The sequence below is a fragment of the Hippocampus zosterae genome, chromosome 7 (assembly GCF_025434085.1).
Source record: "Hippocampus zosterae strain Florida chromosome 7, ASM2543408v3, whole genome shotgun sequence".
In the NCBI taxonomy this organism is placed as follows: Eukaryota; Metazoa; Chordata; class Actinopteri; order Syngnathiformes; family Syngnathidae; genus Hippocampus; species Hippocampus zosterae.
This window is the reverse complement of record NC_067457.1, coordinates 24106185-24127477: the sequence shown is the minus strand read 5'-3', so window position 1 is coordinate 24127477 and position 21293 is coordinate 24106185. Positions and strand designations below refer to the sequence as shown.

The window sequence follows — 21293 nt, the reverse complement described above, 5'->3', positions numbered from 1 at the left end:
AAATTTCACATTCTGATTATTTGCACAACTTCATTAGCTTTATATATATATATATAGAAATATAAATTTTACCAATTAAAGATGCAATTATTTAATACATTCTATTATGATTCATTGCAATAACTAAATTCATCGCGTGTCTATTATTAATGATGTAGTTCCAACGCTACAATTCTCCACTTGATTGTGTAACTTCAAAATAAAAAGGATAGTGTAGTAGACCGTCCGCCTTGTTTTATTTTGAAAGTCTCACATTACTTCTGCAGCGGGCTTTCCCTCATGTAGCTTGACGCGATCACGCGAGTTCACCGCTTGGGGAGAACTGCCGAAAAGGGAGGAAGAAGAACACGAAGGGACCAAAAAATGGGGATTAAACTGTACTACACGACTGTAACTGCATCACGGACGGTGAGTGGCTTAAACTGAGCGTCGCTAAACTTCAGGTCCCCCCCCCCCCCCACCTCACCCCTGGTAAGCTAACAGCGGCGAAGACTCTTCAGCAGACACACCCAGCCTCATTTTGCTAGCTTCCTTCTGGCGGGCTCGCGGACGACAACATAACCTTTTAGACATTGAACTTATTATTTACCAAAAGAAACAGTATAAAGGTTGTAGATGGATTTAAAACATCTACGGGCCTTTTTTCCCAGAAGAAGAAAAGGGGTCAACAACCTCGAGCGAGCCCCCCTCCCCGCAAAGAGCCACCCAATTGTGCATTTTTTAAAACATGCCATGATATAAATGTATAATTGATTGAAATAAATGCAAATGTTTTATATTTGTATTGCATTTGGGGAAATGTGTACTTTTGTATTCGTAACATTACAAGAGGTAGGCCCAAAGCAGACCGTATTGCCATTTGCTATTCACGGAGTCAGCACTAAATACTTGTTGATGACTTGACCACCATTTCTCCACCATAGTGGCAGTTGAGATATGGAGTGTAAAGAGTCGATAAGCGGCAAATGCATTGACTTCCAACGTGTGAATGGGTGATGTGATGAGAAAACGATCTCTTCATCATTTTTATTTTGTGGAACCAAAATGCAAAGCTGAAAACACACACGAACACAAAACTGTGTTTGAACTCGTTTTTTTTTTTTGCAGGTCAAGTCCCAGCAGGCAGAAGTGATGCGCATCCTGGACAGCAAAAACATCCAGTACAAGCTGGTGGACATCTCGGTTGGTGGCGAGTTGCGCGACGAGATGCGCAGCAAAGCGGGGAACCCCACGGCTGTCCCGCCGCAACTCTTCAACGAGGACCAGTACTGCGGGGTGAGAAGTTCACCTATGCTGTGGAATTTTCTGTATATTTTGAATATGCTCTGTATTTTCCCGATAGGAAAACATGAATTCAGGCACCAGGCTAAAAGTTGAAATTCACGATGATGAGTTGATCAAAATCCAAAACAAGAACAAACAGTTGTGATAATATATTTTATAAGTATATCAAATGTATCTTCTTAATTCTGATTCATGTCGTTTTTTTGTAATAATCTTTTGAATTTCGTGTAACAAGAGGGCGAGCATTTAAAAAAAGATAAATATATACTGTATATACACATACACATAATAGAAGCAGGAAAAATGAGAACAAAGTTGGTGCAAACAAGTTCGGTGGCTTTCGCAGTTTCGTGCTAATCATTCATATTTGCCCCCTCTCCCCCCCAGGATTACGAAATGTTCTCCGAGGCGGTGGAGGCGGACACAGTGGATCAGTTCCTGAAGCTGGCATGAGTCATAACCTTCCATCCCCATCACCCGTCAATCACACTGAAGCCCCTCATTGACACCGACTTTGATCGGATGCCATAACGACGAATGCCAAATCCCCTCACGTCCCTCTTTTCCTTCAGCATCGTGTCGGTCACGCTTCTCTTAAAACGAATCCGCAAATCACTGTCATCACTTAGTCTTAATGACGTGGTCTTGGTCTTAGAACCTTCACCGTCCTATGTTCCCATGGTGCGTTGAATGCAAACATGTTAGACCAAATTATTAAAAAATATATAATAATTCACTGGGATCATTGACAGCAATTTTAGGTCCCAGCTCCCATCTTGGGGAAGCTCTGACATGGATTTATATGGAAGTCTTCATATTCTGTTTACGGCAGAAGCTGTTAGTGTTTTTGCTTTTTGCTTGTTTACGCAGGATTTTGTTCAAATGAGGAATCTGACTGTATACTGTGTCAGCTCTTGAGTCCAAACAAAATGGCTTCCAAATGGATCGAATCGACTCACTTGGGTAAATAAGACCAAATTACAGCAAATCGACCCCCACACCCCAATTTTGAAGACGCCCGATGCTTTGCTCTTTGTTTCAGTAACTACCATTCCTGTCATTACGCGCTCTCCAAATTGTAGCACTTTGGCTGTGTGTGGGGATGTGGTGGGGGGGGGGTACCACTTTTGAGTTTTCCTCTGTACTAGAAGTAACGACTGCATTTGAGGATGCGCCCACCAAGTCTAAAAATGTGAAAACCAAAATGCATTTCTCTGGTCAGAACATTTGAGAATGTCCGCGGGTGTTTGTAATTCCCTTCCTCTCTTTCCTAGTTCCGTTTGAAATGTTGTATTGTTGACTGAAAAGGACCAAAAAGACAGCACTTGTAGTGTTCGACCATGTAGCCGGTCCTGGCCGTGACCATTAGGAGCCTACGCACTGAATTGTTGACACGGAACGAGGCTGGTGTGTCTCACTGGACCTGTCACTTTGCCGGAAAATATGAAGGGATCATTTCTTTTTGCCTGAATCTGTGTATTGACATTCGGATTCGAGATAAAGGCATTTACCTCACGGCGGGTACATTTCAACGCCATTCGAGGGCATGCAATTTGGGCGCAACGACGAGCAACCTGTATTCTTTGCGCACTTGTTTTTGTAACTCCGCGCGGATGGACGTGGAAGTGTGCATTATGTTCCAGTCGCATTCCTTGTCTAAGCTCTTTGCTTTGTGTATGGAACAATTCCCCTTGGCCAAAATGAGAACAAGTAGAAGAGGAGAGAATAAAAAGCTGTTTATCTTCTAAGAAGATTGTAATATGTCATGTATGGGTTGCAAAACGAAAAATAAAGTGTTGAATCAAATGGTTTCAACGTGTGTGTGTGTGTGTATATATATATACTGTATATATATATATATTTCTATTGTTTGTCGTTTTTAGCCCGAAAAAAACGACATAGTATAGTAAGGCGTTTGTCAGCCGAAAAAACGACATAGTATAGTAAGGCGTTTGTCAGCCGAAAAAAACGATAGTATATAGTAAGGCGTTTTTGACCTGAAAAAAAAACGACCATGTATAGTAAGGCGTTTTTGAGCCGAAAAAAACGGCATAGTATTATAGTAAGGCGTGTTTTTGAGCCGAAAAAAACGACATAGTAAGGCGTTTTTGAGCCGAAAAAAACGACCATGTATAGTAAGGCGTTTTTGAGGCGAAAAAAACGACAGTATAGTAAGGCGTGTTTTTGAGCCGAAAAAAACGACATAGTACAGTAAGGCGTTTTTGAGCCAAAAAAAAAACGACATAGTATAGTAAGGGGTTTTTGGCCCGAAAAAAACAACCATGTATAGTAAGGCGTTTTTGAGGCGCAAAAAACGACATAGGATAGTAAGGCGTTTTTGAGCAGAAAAAACGACATAGTATGGTAAGGCGTTTTTGAGGCGAAAAAAACGACATAGTATAGTAAGGCGTTTTTAGCCAAGAAAAATAACCATGTATAGTAAGGCGTTTCTGAGCCGAAAAAAACGACATAGTATAGTAAGGCGTTTTTGAGCCGAAAAAAACGACCATGTATAGTAAGGCGTTTTTGAGGCGCAAAAAACGACCATGTATAGTAAGGCGTTTTTGAGGCGCAAAAAACGACATAGTATAGTAAGGCGTTTTTGAGCCAAAAAAAAACGACATAGTATGGTAAGGCGTTTCTGAGCCGAAAAAAACGACATAGTATAGTAAGGCGTTTTTGAGCCGAAAAAAACGACCATGTATAGTAAGGCGTTTTTGAGGCGCAAAAAACGACATAGTATAGTAAGGCGTTTTTGAGGCGCAAAAAACGACATAGTATAGTAAGGCGTTTTTGAGGCGCAAAAAACGACATAGTATAGTAAGGCGTTTTTAGCCAAGAAAAATAACCATGTATAGTAAGGCGTTTCTGAGCCGAAAAAAACGACATAGTATAGTAAGGCGTTTTTGAGCCGAAAAAAACGACCATGTATAGTAAGGCGTTTTTGAGCCGAAAAAAACGACCATGTATAGTAAGGCGTTTTTGAGGCGCAAAAAACGACATAGTATAGTAAGGCGTTTTTGAGGCGCAAAAAACGACATAGTATAGTAAGGCGTTTTTGAGCCAAAAAAAACGACATAGTATAGTAAGGCGTATAGTACATGGTCGTTTTTTTTCATCTAAAAACGCCTTACTATACATGGTCGTTTTTTTTTCGGCTAAAAACGCTTTACTGGTCACTGTTGCTCTATTTCTCCCTGCTTGCTATTTTTAGAAGGCTCGGAGGGAAATTGGACAGACCAGCAGAGTTATTCATAGATCATACACAGATGAAAGTCCTCCGGATTTTCCCGGAATTCCGGATTTTTTAAATTTTAATGACAATTTCTCCGGAGAATTGAGGAAGAATTGCCTAAAATTAAACCAGATATTAGTTGACAACATTGAAAGAACACGCGTTTGAGTTCGTTGTTTTGCTTTCGCGAGCGTAGCCATGTTGAGGTCACTAACGCTGGTAACAGTAAAGAGATTTTCGTATCGTTATAAACACACTTGCTAAACCCCGGTGGAACGAATAAAAAAGACGCCGTGGACAGGACAGTTGTTGTAAAAATATATATTTGGACCAAAAGGGAAATGCACACATTGGCAGAGGGACATCAAGTGCCTGCAGACTCTTTTGTTGCCTTCAGCGATGCTTGAATGTCTTGATGGCCTCCGCCAAGGCTCAAATGTTCATCAATGGGCATTGAGCCAACTACGCTTGCTGATTTATTTATTTTTTTGGGTGGGGGGGGGGGGGCTTATGACATTTCAATTTCAGATCATCACAGGCAGTGCATACAACGCAGCCTCGATTTAGTAGAAGGGGCGGGGATCCTAATCTTTCAGGGTCGGGTTTAAAATCCAAGTACAGGTGACAGGTGACTTCCAACAGTCCGTCCAGCTTCCTCCTATCCTCGATTCCTCTTTGCCGTCAGACTTCTCGCCCTCTCCTCCATCCCTTTCGTCTTTTTTCCCACCGGCCACCGCTTGCGATTTCTTCAGCCTTCCGTCCTTTCACACTCGGCTCGTTTGTCGTCGGCCGGCTCCTTGAGCTGCTCCACGGAATTGTAGTGCTCTCCCAGGCCGTAAGCGTGACGCATGTAGCTGCGAAGCCATACATACAAACAGATGTGAAGGGTGGGGTTGGGGTGGGGGGGTATTTCTTTGAATAAAGAACTCACATGAGGGTGATGGGGTCGCCGGCGTGCTCCTCGCCAATGCTGATGGGCGGTGAATCGGCCTGGATGACTTCAATGGGACACCGCAGGACTCTGCTCAGTGCTTGCAGCTGGTCACAGAAAATGAGGGATTTGGACCACAAGATGTACTTAAGCAGGTCTCGAGCGCGGACAATATGCTCACATATGCTACCCGCCCCACCCCCCCCTTTTTTTCTCCGATGTGCTGGTAAGAATTTGTGTGTTTTAATCCTCCGATATATATATCTGAGCTTTGAGTCTAGCGGTGGCTTGCATGCAGAAGCCATACATTTAGCTACGGCTTCAGCAAATGTGTTCTTAGTCGCGTCGTCCATTTTCTTCGCGTTGAAATGATCCATACCCGTCCGTCTTAGACGCGGGGGGTGGGAGTACTCACATCAGCCGTGTGCTTGGCCATTAAGTGGGATTTCAGACTCGACGTGCTATGATGATAGCTCAGTTTACGACTGCAAAAACGTACAGGGAACTTTGGTCTTGTCAAGTGGAGCAATCTGGCAACTTTTTAAAAGTGAACTTTTCATTTCAGAAACTCTTAAGTGTCTGTTTTCGGTGTCTCGCGCTGCCGTGGCTGGCAAAACAGACATGGGCGTGGACTTCTGCAGCGGCGCTTGTCGTTTTGTTTCCGGTTGATTTATAGAGCAACGTAAAATCCGCTTTGACGTGTGCAACGCGTTAATCTCGCGAGAAAAAAAAAAAAATCATCACGTTAAAATTCATTTACACGAAAGCCGATAACGCGCCAAACTGAGAGCTCTAATTAAAAATACTAAATTGTTTTTCCAAAAAAAATGTTGAACACATTCTAAATGGTATCGTATTTGTTGAACATATACAAATACCGGTAAAACAAATTTGCAGTTGTTGCGCTGTTATTTCACAGCTTTTTACCACAGTCTCATTTTTTTTTGGGGGGGGAGGGTGTCTAATTTTACAGTGATACAAAATAACTGACTCGGTTGGTCCCCTGCTGCTTATTGCAAACAAAATCTTTGTTCAAATCTAATTATTTTCCAAATATATCTTCGGTCACTGCCATCAATTAATGACCAGAAACATAAAAATCAATTAACGCAACACTTTTTTTTATAAACATAAGATTCATTTCATACTTTTGAGTTTAACGCACTGTTTCAAAAAATAAAATAAAAATGTTGCAGCTGCAGTATTAATTGACACAAGCAACTATGAATCCTAGCAAGCTTTTTGCCTCATCGGCAATGAATAAAAAAAATACCGTATTTTCACGACTATAAGGCGCCATTAAAAGTCTTAAATTTTCTCCAAAATGGACAGTACGCCTTATGGTGCGGAGCGTCCTTTATATACGCTGAGGTCCAAAATCTGACTGACTGCCGACACGCTGTTTATATAGAGAAAAGGCGGAAGTGACTGTGAAAGAAGTCGGCCAATCAGGGAAGGGTGGGCGTGTATACATACATATATGGAGAGGGGGAGAGAGAGAGAGGGAGAGGGAGAGAGAGGACAGACAAGCTAGTCCGCCAATGGTGAAGGGTGGGCGTGTAAGTGGACGCCTCAAGCCAGTACCAACACTTGTATAGAGTGTGGCAATGTGCTTTGTTGCAAAACAACTCCGGTTTTGGTTTCTAAGAACCCCTGAAAATAAATTCGACAAAAAGACACGCACGCCTACGAAGATCAGTTCAAACTTAAAGCCACCGGTTATGCTTTTGGCATGCGTGCCCATCTCACAGCAGCGGTGAAAAAAAAAAGTCAAGCAAATGAACTCTGAGCTTGCCGTTATTCCCAGAGGCTTGACTAAAGAACTCCAACCGCTGGACATTGGCATCAACCGGGCGTTCAAAGTAAAGTTGCGAACAGCATGGGAACAATGATCGATGGCAAACACAACTTTACAAAGAGTGAGAGGCAGCGCTGGGCGAGTTACGCCACAATACGCAACAACGAGAGGGAACGCGGCGTTTTTGATGGATTACGGTACTTGCACAATTGTTCAATTCTTTCTACACACGCGCGCTGCCACCATGTTTCGCTCTGTTCTTTACTTTCAAATGTGGGAAAGCTTCACACGAGAGAAATGTTGACTTTGCTGTTGCTACTCCTTCTTTCCGCTCGGCAATGCGTAGCAACTCACACTAGCATGTGATGCATTCAATGACAACTGAGATGTGCAGTCCTCTGCTTCTGATACAGAGGATGAGGACTTTGATGGATTTCTAGGTGATGATTGATCGAAAAACGTGAGAACATTGTACGATGGCTAAATAAAATACATCCGAACTCAGTTCTGCTTTCGTTGCCTTTTTAAAAACGTGTTTTTATCTTATTTGTATGTTTTGGCATGCTACCGTATGCTTCAAGCTAACGTGTTAGAGTGCGCGCATGCATGCCGTATGTTTAAGCTGGCGTATGTTTTACTACTGTAAAACTGCGGCTATTCGTACGATGCGTCCTGTGTATGTGTAAAATACAGAAATGTCACGCATTAATGAGACTGCGGCCATTAGTACGATGCGTCGAATAGTCGTGAAAATACGGTACCTGACAAATTTGACTCGGACAAAAATATTAATAGTAATAATAATAATACATTTGCTAGGTTCAAGACTCACTTCCGGCTGTCCGCCCCATGCCGCCGTGTGCTCCACGTCGTTACAGTATTTCTCAAAGGCCTCTGCGAAACAACGCACACATTACGATTTTCAGGATGGATGAAAGTAATTGACGAATCATGTTAACGTGCTGCGCTTTCGGGTACCCGCTGTGTACACGTCGCCCGTGTCGGGCTGGCTGAGGAACGGCAGGAAATCGTCTGCGTGGCCCCGCATGTACGCCGCCGTGCGACACCGCAGCTCCTTCACGCTCAACTCGGACTTTGAGAGAACACAACAGAACGCGGGTGTTGTCTCGACTGCAGGCGGGTGGAGGCTTGTATTCATCTAGACAAATCATCAGTGTACGTTTGTACCTCAGCTCGCCGCGCCAGCTGGTCCTGGATGGCGCGGTACATGCAGTGGCCATCGGAGGAAATCTCCTTGATCTGAAGCCCGCGCGATGACAGTTTCTCCGCCAGCTTGACACCCTCGAGGTGGCGCTCGCCCTGCAGGTTTTGCACTTCGGCCTCGGCGATTCTGCTCTCGCGTTCCCGTTCCTGGGCAGCCTTCTTGTTCTGGAAGCATAGCTCAGTAAAGGATACTGGAGCTCCAGTTGTTGTGAGCGCTTGAATTTGGCGCTCACCCGTCTCTTCTGGGCTTTGGTGACACGAGGTTGCTCTTCAACAGTCAGCCCTTCCACTCCATTTACTGCCTCCTCCACCTTCAAAAGGAGATCAGTGGTGGATGAAAGTGAATCGAAAGAAGTGGATTAGTGCCGTACCTGTGTGTCGGACGTAGACACGAGTTGCCGCAGCTCCTCGTCATGCTTGTGATCTAGCTCGGCCTCCATCTTGGCGATTTCTTCCGTCATCTGCTTCCGCCTTTTCTTGTCGTTTTTGGGAACGCTGTTTTTCATGCTCTGGATCTTGGCTGTCAAAAAACAAAAAGTTCAGTCAGCAGACAGCAAAGTGAGCATGGAAAATATTGGTTTTGGCTGTAAAATACAACATTCTGCCTTTACTAAGTCATGTTCAGTTTGTAATTTGATATTGTCATTCGGGTATTCATTTAATAATATGCACTGTTTTTAATCATGTAGCTATTGTGCAGTCTCGTCCTATCAGTACCATACAAAGAAATCAACACCTAGTACAGAAACTTTTTTTGTCCTTGTGCTCCTGTCGGTTAAGATCAGGGAATGTCGTTAATATTTGTTAACTGAGGGCATGTGAAGTCCGTAGGGAATGTTGGTGATTGAGGGCTATATAACTAATTTTGACTTGACAACACGAAAGATGATCGAAAACATACCTTGCAGGTCCTTCTTCTCCCTACGATGCTGTTTTAGTAACAGCTCCTCCGGCGTCTCGACATCGCCTTCGTCCATGATTAACGAATTTGTTTTTAGTAGGCTATACGAAGATCTTCATAAGATTACATGTATGTTACAAATACAGCACATTTTACAGTAAAGTCGTATCCAATTCAATCCAATATATGACTTAAATCTTGAAATGTGACCAAATGAGCGTCAAAATACTCATTAAGGCAATGAATAAAGCGTGCTGCGCACAGGGGCCTTTTCTTCAGGGGTGTCTTTTTCGCTAGTGGCAAGTGACTATAGTGCCCCCTCTGGCCGGATGGTGTAACAAAGGCGCTGCCTTAGTATTCCATTTTGACGAGATTTTTTTTAATATACAGGTACACAATTTAATATATTTGTTGTCGAACTATAATACATATTTTTTAAAAGAGTGTTGCATATTTAAAACCAGACGCCACCGAGCAAACGTAAGCACCTGTGACGTCATACGGCCAGTAACCATCCTTCTTCTGTTAGCGCCACCGGGTGACCTTTTCATGATGACATCTTTAGTCTACCCTGGAAATTGGTCCTTCCGTTTTACGCCACAAAAATAAAAATGAATCACATACCATAAAGTACGTCATTCTGGCTCTCTTTACAAACTGTCGCCATCTCTCGGTCAGTAGGGGAAAATGCTGTCAGTATCAACTTCCGGGAAGGGACTACTCGTTTTTTTTACATTTGTGTCTCGGACTATATTCTATTTTCGTTGTAGAAATAAAACTTCAAAATAATCTAAGATATCAAGCTGTGATTAAATTTGAGGGTTTCCACGTTCAAACCAAAAATCAACTAACCGGTCGCTTTTCTATTTTTAATATCTGCTTCCAAACGTAATATCCAAGGACCAAAAGAGACACAAACCAAAAAGGGTGTCAATGATGCTGCTTACTATACAAATTCTTAACTGCGGAACAATTTTGTGACATGATAGAAATCTAACATACAATTTTAGACAAAATATTTGGGGTTTTCTTGTGCTATTTAAATTCTTACAGTAGATTCGTGATTGATAACACGTCGTGTTTTTTTTTCATTTCACGTTTTATTAATAAACTTCCGAATTAAATTAAAAGCATCACTTGGATTTGCTTACTCAACAACGCTCTCTAGTTGCCACTCAGCACGTGGCACATGGCGTTTGCGCAAACTGGTTTTTTTTACTGACAAAGACAGCTTTTTTAGCGGTTTTTAGACAAGCAAATGAGTGCGCAGCCTCAGATACGACATTAATATGCGTGTTTTTGTGCGCACAAATTATTTTTCAAATTTTTGTTCCATTTCAGGTAGACAAATTAGCATTTCACATGCACAAATTAGTATTTCATGGACATTAATTTGTATTGACTTGTAGTTTTGTAGTATTTTGTGCACACAAGATAGCATTTCATCCGCCAAGTTAGTAATTTATGAGACCAATTTTTTCGGAGGTGTGATTTTGTAGCATAATTATTTAGTGCACACACATTATTTTTGGTGTGCACAAATAAGTATTTCTTTTTTTAATATTTCCTGGCCAGAAATTATTTTGTGCTCACAAAATTAGATCAAATGAATCTGTATTTTTATTTATTTATTTTCCAGATTTGGGTGCATAACTAGTCCTTTGTTCATACAAATTATTATTTCATAAGCACTAATTGCATCGCATTGTTTGTATTTTTGCTCAAGGAGTATTATGTCAATATAAATTCGTGTTTGGCTGCCGACCAGTTCATTTTTGTAGTATTTCGTGCGCATAAATGACTAGTTTTTGTATTTTTATGATATTTTGTACACAGAAATCAGTTTTTTTCATGTACAAATTAGCATGTCACATGCAAGAATGAGTATATTTTTCCTCCCATGTCATGTACATGACACAGCACTCCAATGACCAACAAAAGCGTCAAACAGCATAGGCACGTGCGGGTGTTTTTCAACATCTTGCAGAGACTCTCTACAAAACAGCACTTCTGGTTTCTTTTGAAGAAAAAAAAAAACAATAAAAGTCAATTGATGCAATCTGAAACGGGAACGCGTGTGCACAGAGAAGAAGTGAAGCCGATTGTAGCGCTGTGGCACAGTGATCCACTCCCTGAGCGCCAACTTTGCTTTGGCATGCAAGGGGAGGGGGGACAGGTGGTGGGTGGGGCCAAAGATGGCAGCATTCCAAACTCTTCTGGGGGGTGCATTGCAGCGCTTTCGGAAACATCGACTAGGCCGACTAGGTCATTTTAGCAGCGGAGCTCTGGGTGGCGTTCACTTCTCGTCGCACGCATTGCAGGACTCATCATCGTCACCACCGCCACCGATGGACTGCATGTCCTTGCTCAAAGCGCCGGTCTTCTTGGAGGTCTTGCACTTGGAGTCGCGACTGGCGTGCTGGGAAATTCATGGAAAAGAGAGTTTAGAACATTGCACACAGAGATGACCTCTTAAAATGATATGTAAAAGTTTGAACATTAATTCAGTCTTAAGTTTCTCCGTAGTCCATAAAGAAAATGCAGACAAAATGCCCATTTCTTAAAGTGGAATTTTTAAAAATATTTAATAAGTTAGAACACTGTGTGGGAATTCTTGGTACTGCTCTAAACTTCAAATCCTGCCAAGAGGACAGGACGTACTTTGTTGAAACTGTTTGGGGTGTCTGACCAAAAAGCTAACCTGTGGAGTGCCCCAAGGGTCAATCTTGGTACTCATATTGTTCAATCTGCTAATGTGCAGCCTTTAGATGACAGTATTTTATACCCATATGAAATTACACCTGTTTAAATTGTAATTAAACTAAAATTCATTACATTTTACTTTCATTTATTTTAAGCAGTTATTCCACTGATTGGCTGTTAACAAAAAAAAACCACCTTATTTCTGCTGCTCGTTATTGTTGCCTTAAGGCACAACTGCAGTATAATCAGAGCCATAGGCTAAATTAGCCCTTGGCAAAGAAAATCATGTTTGGTTTTGGTGTGCAAATGGAATGCGGCATGACCGAAAGTCTTTCGTCACTGAACGAGCCCCTGGGTCTCCTATGATGGTTGCAGGCTGCGCTGGTGTTGTTGGTGAGGGTCTGCTTGCCGCACTGCGTGCCCGTGGTCACCATCCTCTTCTCACGCAGGCCCGCCTCGAACGCCTTACCTGCCGACAACAATTAACTGCCAGATCAAGGAGGAGGAGAAAGTTTCTTCCACCGTTTGCCAGCCTCGCGCATATCACCGCTCGCTACACTTGCAAACCTTCTCTCATAAGACATTTGAATTGGTCGAAAAAAATCTAAACATTTTAAATATGTCTTGCTTATCCAGTGCTTTCCTGTCTCATAAACACCTTCTTGATCCACTTGTGAAGCTATTTGAACAAAGGATTTCACCCCAGAAAAAAATAAAAATATCATTAAATAAAAAATAAATACATACACAGTAAATTGTGTACTTTTTCACCAGCGGTTGAGAGTTCGAACCACACCCATTTCAAACTTGTTGTCCTTGAGCACCATATTGAACCCCTCCCCCCCAACTTGCTCCTGATGCTGTGCCATCAGTAGGTAAATGAGAAAAACAATGTAAAGCGCTTTGAGTACCAAAGGTAGAAAAGTGCTATATCAGTAACAGCACATTTACTATTTACTTGGCACAGTCGCTACTCTAAATGAATGATTTAATTGGAAGAAAGCCTAAAAAAATGTGAGTTGTGTCAATGTACTCTTCTCACTTTTTGCCTGCATTGTACTTGTCCTCAAAAACTCTTCATACTGTGAATGGCAAACACAGTGAAAGGGCCATATGCGGCCCATGTGCCTAAGGTTGCACACCACTGCTTTTCACAAGATTTTAGTAGCGGCAAAAAAAGAAAAGAAAAAACGCGGGTTGGGTCTGGGTGTGGGGGCGTCGTTCTTACTGTTGCCGACCGACAGTGGAGCCTCCACATCGGTGTTGGTGAGCCACGTCGACTCGGTGTCTCTGGTCCAGCTCTCGTGGTACCTCGGCTCGATTATCGCGTCCGCCCTGCTCCCCCCGCAGCCCATCATCAGCCACAGGTGCGCCCAAAGGCGGCCTGGGCCCACTCACGTCCTCGCGCTCATCCTGCCGGAACCTTCGTGCTTCATGACGCCGTCGCGGAAGCGCTCTGGGGAGGCTGGGCTCACTCTTGCTGCCGTGCCGGTGATGCTGGTCCCTCTGAGAGCATCGGCTGACCCGTCTGACCACACGACGTGCGTCATCCGAACGAAGGAGGGATCGCGGGACAGGGGCGGGGTCGAGTCGACCTGGCGACGCTGATTGGCCGAGTACTCGGCTCGTCAATGTCGTCGCCGTCGTCATCGTAAGGGTTTTCTGGACAAAACATTGGGAACACTTGACAAAGTGAGACTTCGAATGCGGGGATGAACGCAGTGGTTATGATTTGGCCAAACGATTAGGCACACCCGCGACAACGATATTCCTCCGGTCAAATTGTTAGGGACACCCTTTAAAGATTAACACTGCGGTCAAATTATTGGTATACCGTTCATATATCACGTTCTGCACATATTATTAGCATACCTGTCAACTCATACGGTTTAGCCATAGTTCATACGGATTTTGTGGTGAATCTTACGTATATGGCTGTATCGCACAAATCATACGGATTCTGAAAATTACCCCCCCCCCCCCCCCCCCTCACAGGTAGTTCCGTTTGCTTTTGCCCAGAACGGTGCTCGTCTACTCGAATGCTTTCATTTCCGGAATACAACTCTGAACACAGTAATGCCACTAAGTAGAATGATTAGACATTAACCAGACATTGTATTATGGAGATCTACAATAAATATAATTGAAAATTTCGTGGGTTTTTTTTTCTGTGCCGTTATTTTGACATAAAATGCTTTGGTATGTTATAAGGATTTTTTTTTCTTTATAAGGATTTTTTTGGTATACAGGTTGACAGGTATGTATTAGCAACAGCCCCTAAAAAGTTCATGCTAAGGCCATTTTATTAGGTACACCTTGACAATGCTTAGGTCAAATGATTAAGTACATCCTTCAAGATCCTATGGCCAGATTTAGTAAACACAGTACACTTATACAGGCGATATATATAGATACAAAATAATTAATTCATAAGATTAAACTACAGATTCCAACGAATTGCTTATTGACTCCAATAAAAACTTACCCATTCATGTGCTTCTTTGGTAGTGCAGTATTTGTGTTTGCTTGCATTATTGTTGATTTTCATCTTGCAAATGTTTTTTTTTTTTTTAATTGAGCAGTCAGTTTGCCTTTCATGACAATCATTGTTTTCACATTTATTATTTGCTTTCTTTTTAAATATGTTTACATCGGGGCAGCACTACAGTAGCAGGCAAAGGATCAATATAGAATTAACAGGAGCGCACAGTCAGCAAATAGTGGGAGATGGTCAACATCTAACTTGAAACAAACCTGTTAAGAACTCACATCACTGTCAAATAAAATCTTCACTGACTGTTTAGAGACATAAAATAAATAATATATTTATCATATACATCTCCATTTGTGTACCAGTTGGACGACACTTGTGACAATATAAATGAAGGATTATCAATGCCTTTGGATAGCAGGTGGGCATGTCCAGCCATCCCATCACTTTGAATTAATCCTTGACTTTTGAAAGCGGAATGGAACGGGAACAAAAATTGAGATTAAGACGGGGGGGAATGTAAAACCGTTGCGATGACAACGGCGCGTCTAAACTTTGAAGTCGAGCAGGTTGCAGTCGATCTTGTAGTAAACATACGGGTAGTACTCCTGCTGGCTCAGGTTCAAACCGGGGATGTCCATGGAGGCCTGTGAGGGACAAAAAAATACAAAATAAAATCAAGCGGGGAGCCCTGAAACTCACTCAAAATGGCTGACTTCCTATTAAATTTTGACCATGAGTCCAGAAGCCTTTTTTGTGTGCGTTTCCTGTCATGATGGACGTCACAAAATTTCGTGTTGATTTGTGGAACTGGTATCTAAGACTGATTTTTTTTTCTCTAACTTTGCAAATTTGGAATGAAATCAAACTAACTCGCAAAATGTCTGCTTCTAAACAAAATGGCAGACTTCTTATTCAATTCCAAATGACGTTTTGATGCCGGCTGTCGGCATGGCGACGCAAGCGGGCGCTTTGGAAAAGAAGGGGACGGACGGTATGGTGAAAAGTGAGTCAAGTTTGCGCAAAGTGTTCATCGATGCCGTTGTTCGGCTCACGTCGATGATGGCGGCGCTGCTGTCCAGGTGCTTGTACAGGTCGTACAGAACCTCCCGCAACTTCTTCATGTTCTTCTTGTTGGGCTGCAGCAGCATGGCCTGGAAGTTCACCGGAAGCCCATACCTGTGCACAACAAAAACATTTCCACTTTTTTTTTTGCATGTTTTGTTCATTCGTGGTGTTGTTGAGCCATTACATGTACAGGATATCTTTTATTCAGTATGGATTAGTATTTGGTCCATATTAACCCTTTCATGCACCCTGTAACTTGATCACAGGATAAGCTGTCCACTGTAGTAACCGTTGTCCCTGAAAGGTTTAAAATGACTGTTCTGGATGCAAAGTTTAAAAGATAGACGGTCAATATAAAAAAGTGGATATTTTTCAATGGCTCACCTCAGGACCGACTCCACAAAGACACGCAGCGCTTTGATGTGGATCCACGCGATGAAGGCTTCACTGAAGTTGACTTTGAGCCACCGCACCAGAGGACCCTAAAATGGACCACAACGGGAACGGTGAAGGGCCACGAGTGTGCGTGTGTGTGTGCGTGTGGACAACATACAAACTGCTTCTTTTTGTCGGTGGACAAGCGCGTCATCTCCTCCTTGTCGGCCTTCATCTCTTCCTCGTTGTACTGAAAGTCGCGCACCGAGAACCTGAACACAACAACGCACGTTCACACCATTTCGTCGGCCATTTTTGCGACCTGGGTGGAAAATTTACGGCGAATCCCTGGAAAGTAGACTCGAAATATCCATGGCAAGTTAAAGTGGGCAAATTTGAAAATATTCAGAATTGGAAATTTTCTATCAATTACGGAGATAAAGAAAAACAAAAGAATCACATTAAAGCCAAAATGTCAACATTTTGCTTTGTCACTGACACTAGTGAAAAATCGATAGCTCTCCTTTCCCACAACTACCGTATTTTTCGGATTATAAGTCACAGTTTTTTTCATAGTTTGGCCGGGGGGTGCGATTTATACTCTGGTGCGACGTATGTGTGAAATTATTAGCACATTATTACAGTATATCATTTCACGTGTTATTTTTACACTGAACCGCAAGAGGGCGCTCTATGCCTGTGTGATAAATCGACAATGCGTGACGTAGGCGATGTAGAATAGGAAGCGCCACAGCTTCTACCTCCAGAGTTGGCAGACTTGTTTAAAACAGACACCGAGGATGAAGATTTCATTGGATTTAGTGATTTGGAGAGACACTGATGGTTTGGTAAACTTGTTAGCATGTTCTTTATGCAATAGTTATCTGAATAAGTCTTAATATGTTACATGAACATACCAGGCACATTTGTTGTTTATGCGTCATGTAACGTTAGCTTGTAACATACTTATTCAGTCTATTGTTCTCTATTTTTATTTTTAATTTGCCTTTCAAGATGACATGTCTGTTCTTGGGATTGGATTTTATCACATACATTTCCCCCCAAACTGCGATTTACACTCCAGTGCGACTTATGTATGGTTTTTTTCTTTGTTATTATGCATTTTATGGCTGGTGCGACTTACAGTAAGGAGCGACTTATAGTCTGGAAAATACGGTAAGTAAATTACCGTACCTACAGTGATGAGTTGATTTTGCACACTTACTTGTTTTCCCTGGCCTTGTGCTTGAAGTCATCCACGGCCTTCCGGAAGAGCGTGACGCTGAACAGGCCACTGTCGTTGTCCTCAAACAGCAACCTGCAGAGAGACGAGGCCGGTTAGCATGGCTAACGCAGGAGTCGACGTCTTCGCTCTTCACGCCGATTGCGAGGAGCGCTCGACAATGAAACGTGTCTGCACGGGTGGAGCGTCTACTTAGTGGAACGCGGCACCACCATCTCCGCCAGGGTTTCATACGTCTTCTGCCAGTCTACAAAGCTCGTCCTGATTCCAGCACCAAAAAAAAATGATCATTTGAGATATGCCCGTTTTGAGTTCCCGTACAATTTAAACTCAGTTCTATCCAATTTCGAACAAATGCAACCTACTTGGGAACAACCACCAGCATGGTGACCAGGTACTCCGAGTCTAGCACAAAGTCATCTTTCTTCACAATGTCAGCCAGACTCCTGGTTAGCAGGCTCCCCCTGGTGGAAGTCAAAAGCGCTTTACGGTTTTAGCTGCGACATTCGCAAAAGCCAAACAAACTAACGGAAGAAACACGCACGCGTTCTTCCGCTCTAGGTTCTGCAGGTTCCCCTTCAGGTTGTTATAGGCCAATGCTCGGGCCTTCAGGTCGTTGTCAATCTGCGTCGCTTGCTGGAAAGTCACAAAGAATAGAAACTGATGAAATGCCAATAATCCATTGTTGTGATGAATCAAATGATACATCATAGAAGTTCAAGAATTAAACCGTTTTCTGGTGTGTAGGACTTTGGCCACCAGGGGGGAGTATAACAAAGACATACAGAATTGACTCAGTAGGCCAGAGTAATATCAGTCCTTCTTCACAGAGGATAAAGAGATGCCACTGAGCAACTAAGGCAAAGCATCCAAATTCTCCAACGCACCTTGGAGACGATCTCGGAGATGTTCTTCAGCGACTGTTTGATGGGATACTTGGCCATGTCCCACTGGAATCTGGTGATGTACGTGACCAGGTCCACTGTCCAATGACAATAAGACACCATCGGCGAGTGTTTTGAGAAGAAGAAGAAGCAGGGACGAGGGGAGCAATGTCTTACGTCCGTTGGCCAGCAGGTTCTCCTGAACTTTGTCCCTGCTGTCCTCCAGAACGTCGGCCATGTACTGAGCCACCTTCTTCACCACACTGCATTTACACAAATCACGTTTTACTGGATTTTGACTGACTTTTGACTTTTTCCATTCTTCAGCAATCGGCATTACAAAATGGCTAAGTTCGGTGGAAATGGCGATTCCCGGGCAAAAACGGAGAAAAAGAGCTTTTTGTAAAAGCATGCATTTCAATCACTTGAGGCACTACTGCCGCCTACTGATCGCTTTTTTACATGATTTACAATGCAAACGGCTTATTTTCATTCTCAGATTGAATCAGACCCTCCTCCTCTCTATGACGCAAAAAAAAAGACTTAGACGTACAAGTACGTCCTTGGTGGGGCGGGCCTAATTTTAAAAAGACGTACAAGTACGTCTCATGGAAGGAAAGGGTTAAAAGATCAGTCTAAATTGTCTTCTGGTGTGACGGGTGGATGGTAGATGGATGAATAGTGGTCCTTCACTCCATTTTTTTGGGTCACCTTTCCACAAATGTATCCAGCTTGGCCAGTTCGTCGGACAGACCCACCAGGACGTCCAGCGTGCCCACCTGTCGCAGATACCAAAATCAGTACTTCAGCTTGACAAATGCCACCTCTGCCGTGGTAAAGACAGCAAAACAGGAGCAAGCCTGGTGCTGTGTGATGTTGTTGACTGCTATGTTAGCTTGTCTCTGTTAGCCACTGTGACTTTGTTTTGAGATCATTTTGTTCACCTTGAGGTCGGGAATGTTGAACTTGGTGTTGGTGGAGAGGTTGTTGGTGCGCGTGGTGGCCACCATCAGCTTGTCCCATGTCTGCTGACACGTCTTCTCACCTGGCGCAGAGATCAGCCAGAATTCCGCCATGGCGGCTGCTGTTGGGCTTCCAGGAGAGTTCAACTAATGCAGGAGGAGCACTGCAGTAGTTGGGGGAAAAAGATACATAAAAATAGACATGACATTTTTTCTACAGAGTACCTAAAGTCACATGGGGGAAAAAAGGTTTCTCATCCTAACGAGACATTCTTTTTCTGCTGCTACCTCTTGTTCAATGCCCCTATTGCAACTGAAAAGGAGAAGATCTGCATGTCAAGGCAAAACAAGTGATTAGGCTCGTAATTTGTTTCCCAACTTGTGTTCGCTAAACACAACAATGGGAGCAGACTTACACTCTTTCCTGAAAACTACTTTCTCGTTCTAATGAGAAAGCTTCTTGTTTGGATGGGAAAGTTTCTAATGAGGAACATGTTTTTTTGTGTCACTTAAGGGGCTGCAGACTTTTCTCAGTCGTGCAGTGATTTTCAAAGTATTTAAAAATGTATTTTTATGACATTTACTGATGCATAAGAGCTGCACATTAATGCAAACTCCTACCACAACAATGTGAACCCAAAAGTAAGCGTGTGCAAAGGCAGCTAGCTTTAAGTTCGTTATCGGATGGCAACAGATTGTGTAACTAATGTGTCCTCTTGTGAGCAATTTTAAATCCTCATGACATGGCTTTGTTCCTCTTTTCACTACTGTGAATGTTTCTCGCATTGCATTCAGCCTCTGCAGCATGGCGATGACGTCAGAAGAGTTGCTGTCATATGACCATCATACGCAGAAGAGAATATTAAACATTTCCTCGACACATTTACGACACAAAAATAGCCAGAAACAAACATTATCAACAAATATTAAAATGGTACATGACCAATATGTGCGAGTTACTATTAGCATTCAGCCATGTCACGACATTCGTCAATTGCTTCGTCGCCGTCCTTACCGAAACACAGTCTTCACCGTTCGCTTGACTCGGTGGGTTTCAGTCAGACAGTCGCAGATTCCCATTCATATCACTAAATACTAATAAATATTACTGCTAATAATAGCGTCGTGGCGACCCAGAGGTCCTTCAATTCAGCCTAGCTAGCATCTCCGGTCAGCTGATTAGCAGAGACGATGAGGGTGTGCGCGGACGCATGCGCGTTGCGCAAACGTCACCATGCTGCCTTCAATGACCAAAAAAAGTTTCGTGAATTGAAGACCTTCTTAAAGAGAGGAAATTTTACGCATTTCTGTATTATGCATGATTTTGCCATTTGAATACCATACTTTCCTTTTAAAAAGGTGATGATTTGTAACGTTGACGTTTGAGCAACTGAATGTAAAATTCATTTTTTAAATTATTGATAGTCTTTGAAAGCAATTCATTCGGAGAGTACTGTATTGGTTTTGAGTGACATTAACTTTGACTCAAGAGTGACGCCTTTGCTGTGATTAAAGCATTGCAACAGAGTACGCTTCAGTCAACTTGCCCTCAAGGACCGAAAAGATTTGATGACCACAAGCAGAGGGAAATGGCCAAATGAAAACAAGGAAGTGATGCATTGTCAGTAGTTCAAGAAACAATAGTCATTTATGATTAATGAGCTCGTACAGTGAGATTACAAATTCATTTTTTTGAGTCTTGAAATCATTTGGACTAAATTCGACAGCAGATGCTACCCCTATAATTAATTGTAAAACAAATTAAAATATTTACATTTAAAAAAATCCGGGCATCCCAGTGGGTCAGTGGTAACGTCGACCTCACAGTGCAGAGGTTCAATTCCAGTTCCGGCCTCCCTGTGTGGAGTTTGCATGTTCTCCCCGGTCCTGCGTGGGTTTTCTCCGGGTACTCAGGTTTCCTCCCACATTCCAAAAACCTGCACGGCAGGTTGATTGAACACTCCAAATTGTCCCTTGGTGTGAATGTGAGCATGGATGGTTGTTCCTTTCTGTGTGCCCTGTGGATATCAAACGATCTATATAACTTTAAAACAGTAATACAAATAAAGCTATAGAGCACAAGTGTCAAACTCTGATGCTCAAAGGCCACTATCCTGCATGCTTTTGATGTTTCCCTCCTCCAACACACTCGGATTCAATTGATCAGGATCGTTATCAGGCTCCTGCCGTGTTT

At 42.8% G+C, this 21293-nt stretch overlaps 4 protein-coding genes across 4 annotated transcripts; 1 reads left to right on the top strand and 3 right to left on the bottom strand.

The window, feature by feature from the left end:
• Positions 1 to 246: 246 nt before the first annotated feature.
• On the top strand, positions 247 to 2016 carry sh3bgrl3 (SH3 domain binding glutamate-rich protein like 3). The gene is made up of 3 exons (XM_052069803.1): positions 247 to 408; positions 1108 to 1275; positions 1672 to 2016. The coding sequence occupies exons 1-3, from the start codon at positions 364 to 366 to the stop codon at positions 1735 to 1737; spliced, it is 279 nt and encodes a 92-aa protein (XP_051925763.1). The 5' UTR covers positions 247 to 363; the 3' UTR covers positions 1738 to 2016.
• Positions 2017 to 4875: 2859 nt separating this feature from the next.
• On the bottom strand, positions 4876 to 9682 carry otud6b (OTU deubiquitinase 6B). Its single transcript, XM_052069279.1, has 8 exons — positions 9374 to 9682; positions 8844 to 8992; positions 8706 to 8783; positions 8437 to 8637; positions 8227 to 8341; positions 8081 to 8142; positions 5451 to 5557; positions 4876 to 5373 (listed from the first exon to the last, which is right to left on the bottom strand). Exons 1-8 carry the CDS (start codon positions 9447 to 9449, stop codon positions 5268 to 5270), a joined length of 894 nt encoding a protein of 297 aa, XP_051925239.1. The 5' UTR covers positions 9450 to 9682; the 3' UTR covers positions 4876 to 5267.
• Positions 9683 to 10453: 771 nt separating this feature from the next.
• si:ch211-215i13.3 (uncharacterized) lies at positions 10454 to 13879 on the bottom strand. Its single transcript, XM_052069280.1, has 3 exons — positions 13305 to 13879; positions 12400 to 12545; positions 10454 to 11792 (listed from the first exon to the last, which is right to left on the bottom strand). Exons 1-3 carry the CDS (start codon positions 13432 to 13434, stop codon positions 11670 to 11672), a joined length of 399 nt encoding a protein of 132 aa, XP_051925240.1. The 5' UTR covers positions 13435 to 13879; the 3' UTR covers positions 10454 to 11669.
• A 179-nt stretch (positions 13880 to 14058) lies between these two features.
• Positions 14059 to 20314, bottom strand: LOC127603182 (V-type proton ATPase subunit C 1-A). Its single transcript, XM_052069278.1, has 13 exons — positions 20115 to 20314; positions 19082 to 19263; positions 18849 to 18916; positions 18315 to 18400; positions 18141 to 18235; positions 17798 to 17889; positions 17619 to 17717; positions 17446 to 17514; positions 17236 to 17328; positions 16189 to 16282; positions 16020 to 16117; positions 15623 to 15746; positions 14059 to 15214 (listed from the first exon to the last, which is right to left on the bottom strand). Exons 2-13 carry the CDS (start codon positions 19211 to 19213, stop codon positions 15116 to 15118), a joined length of 1149 nt encoding a protein of 382 aa, XP_051925238.1. The 5' UTR covers positions 19214 to 19263; positions 20115 to 20314; the 3' UTR covers positions 14059 to 15115.
• Between the last annotated feature and the right edge of the window lie 979 nt (positions 20315 to 21293).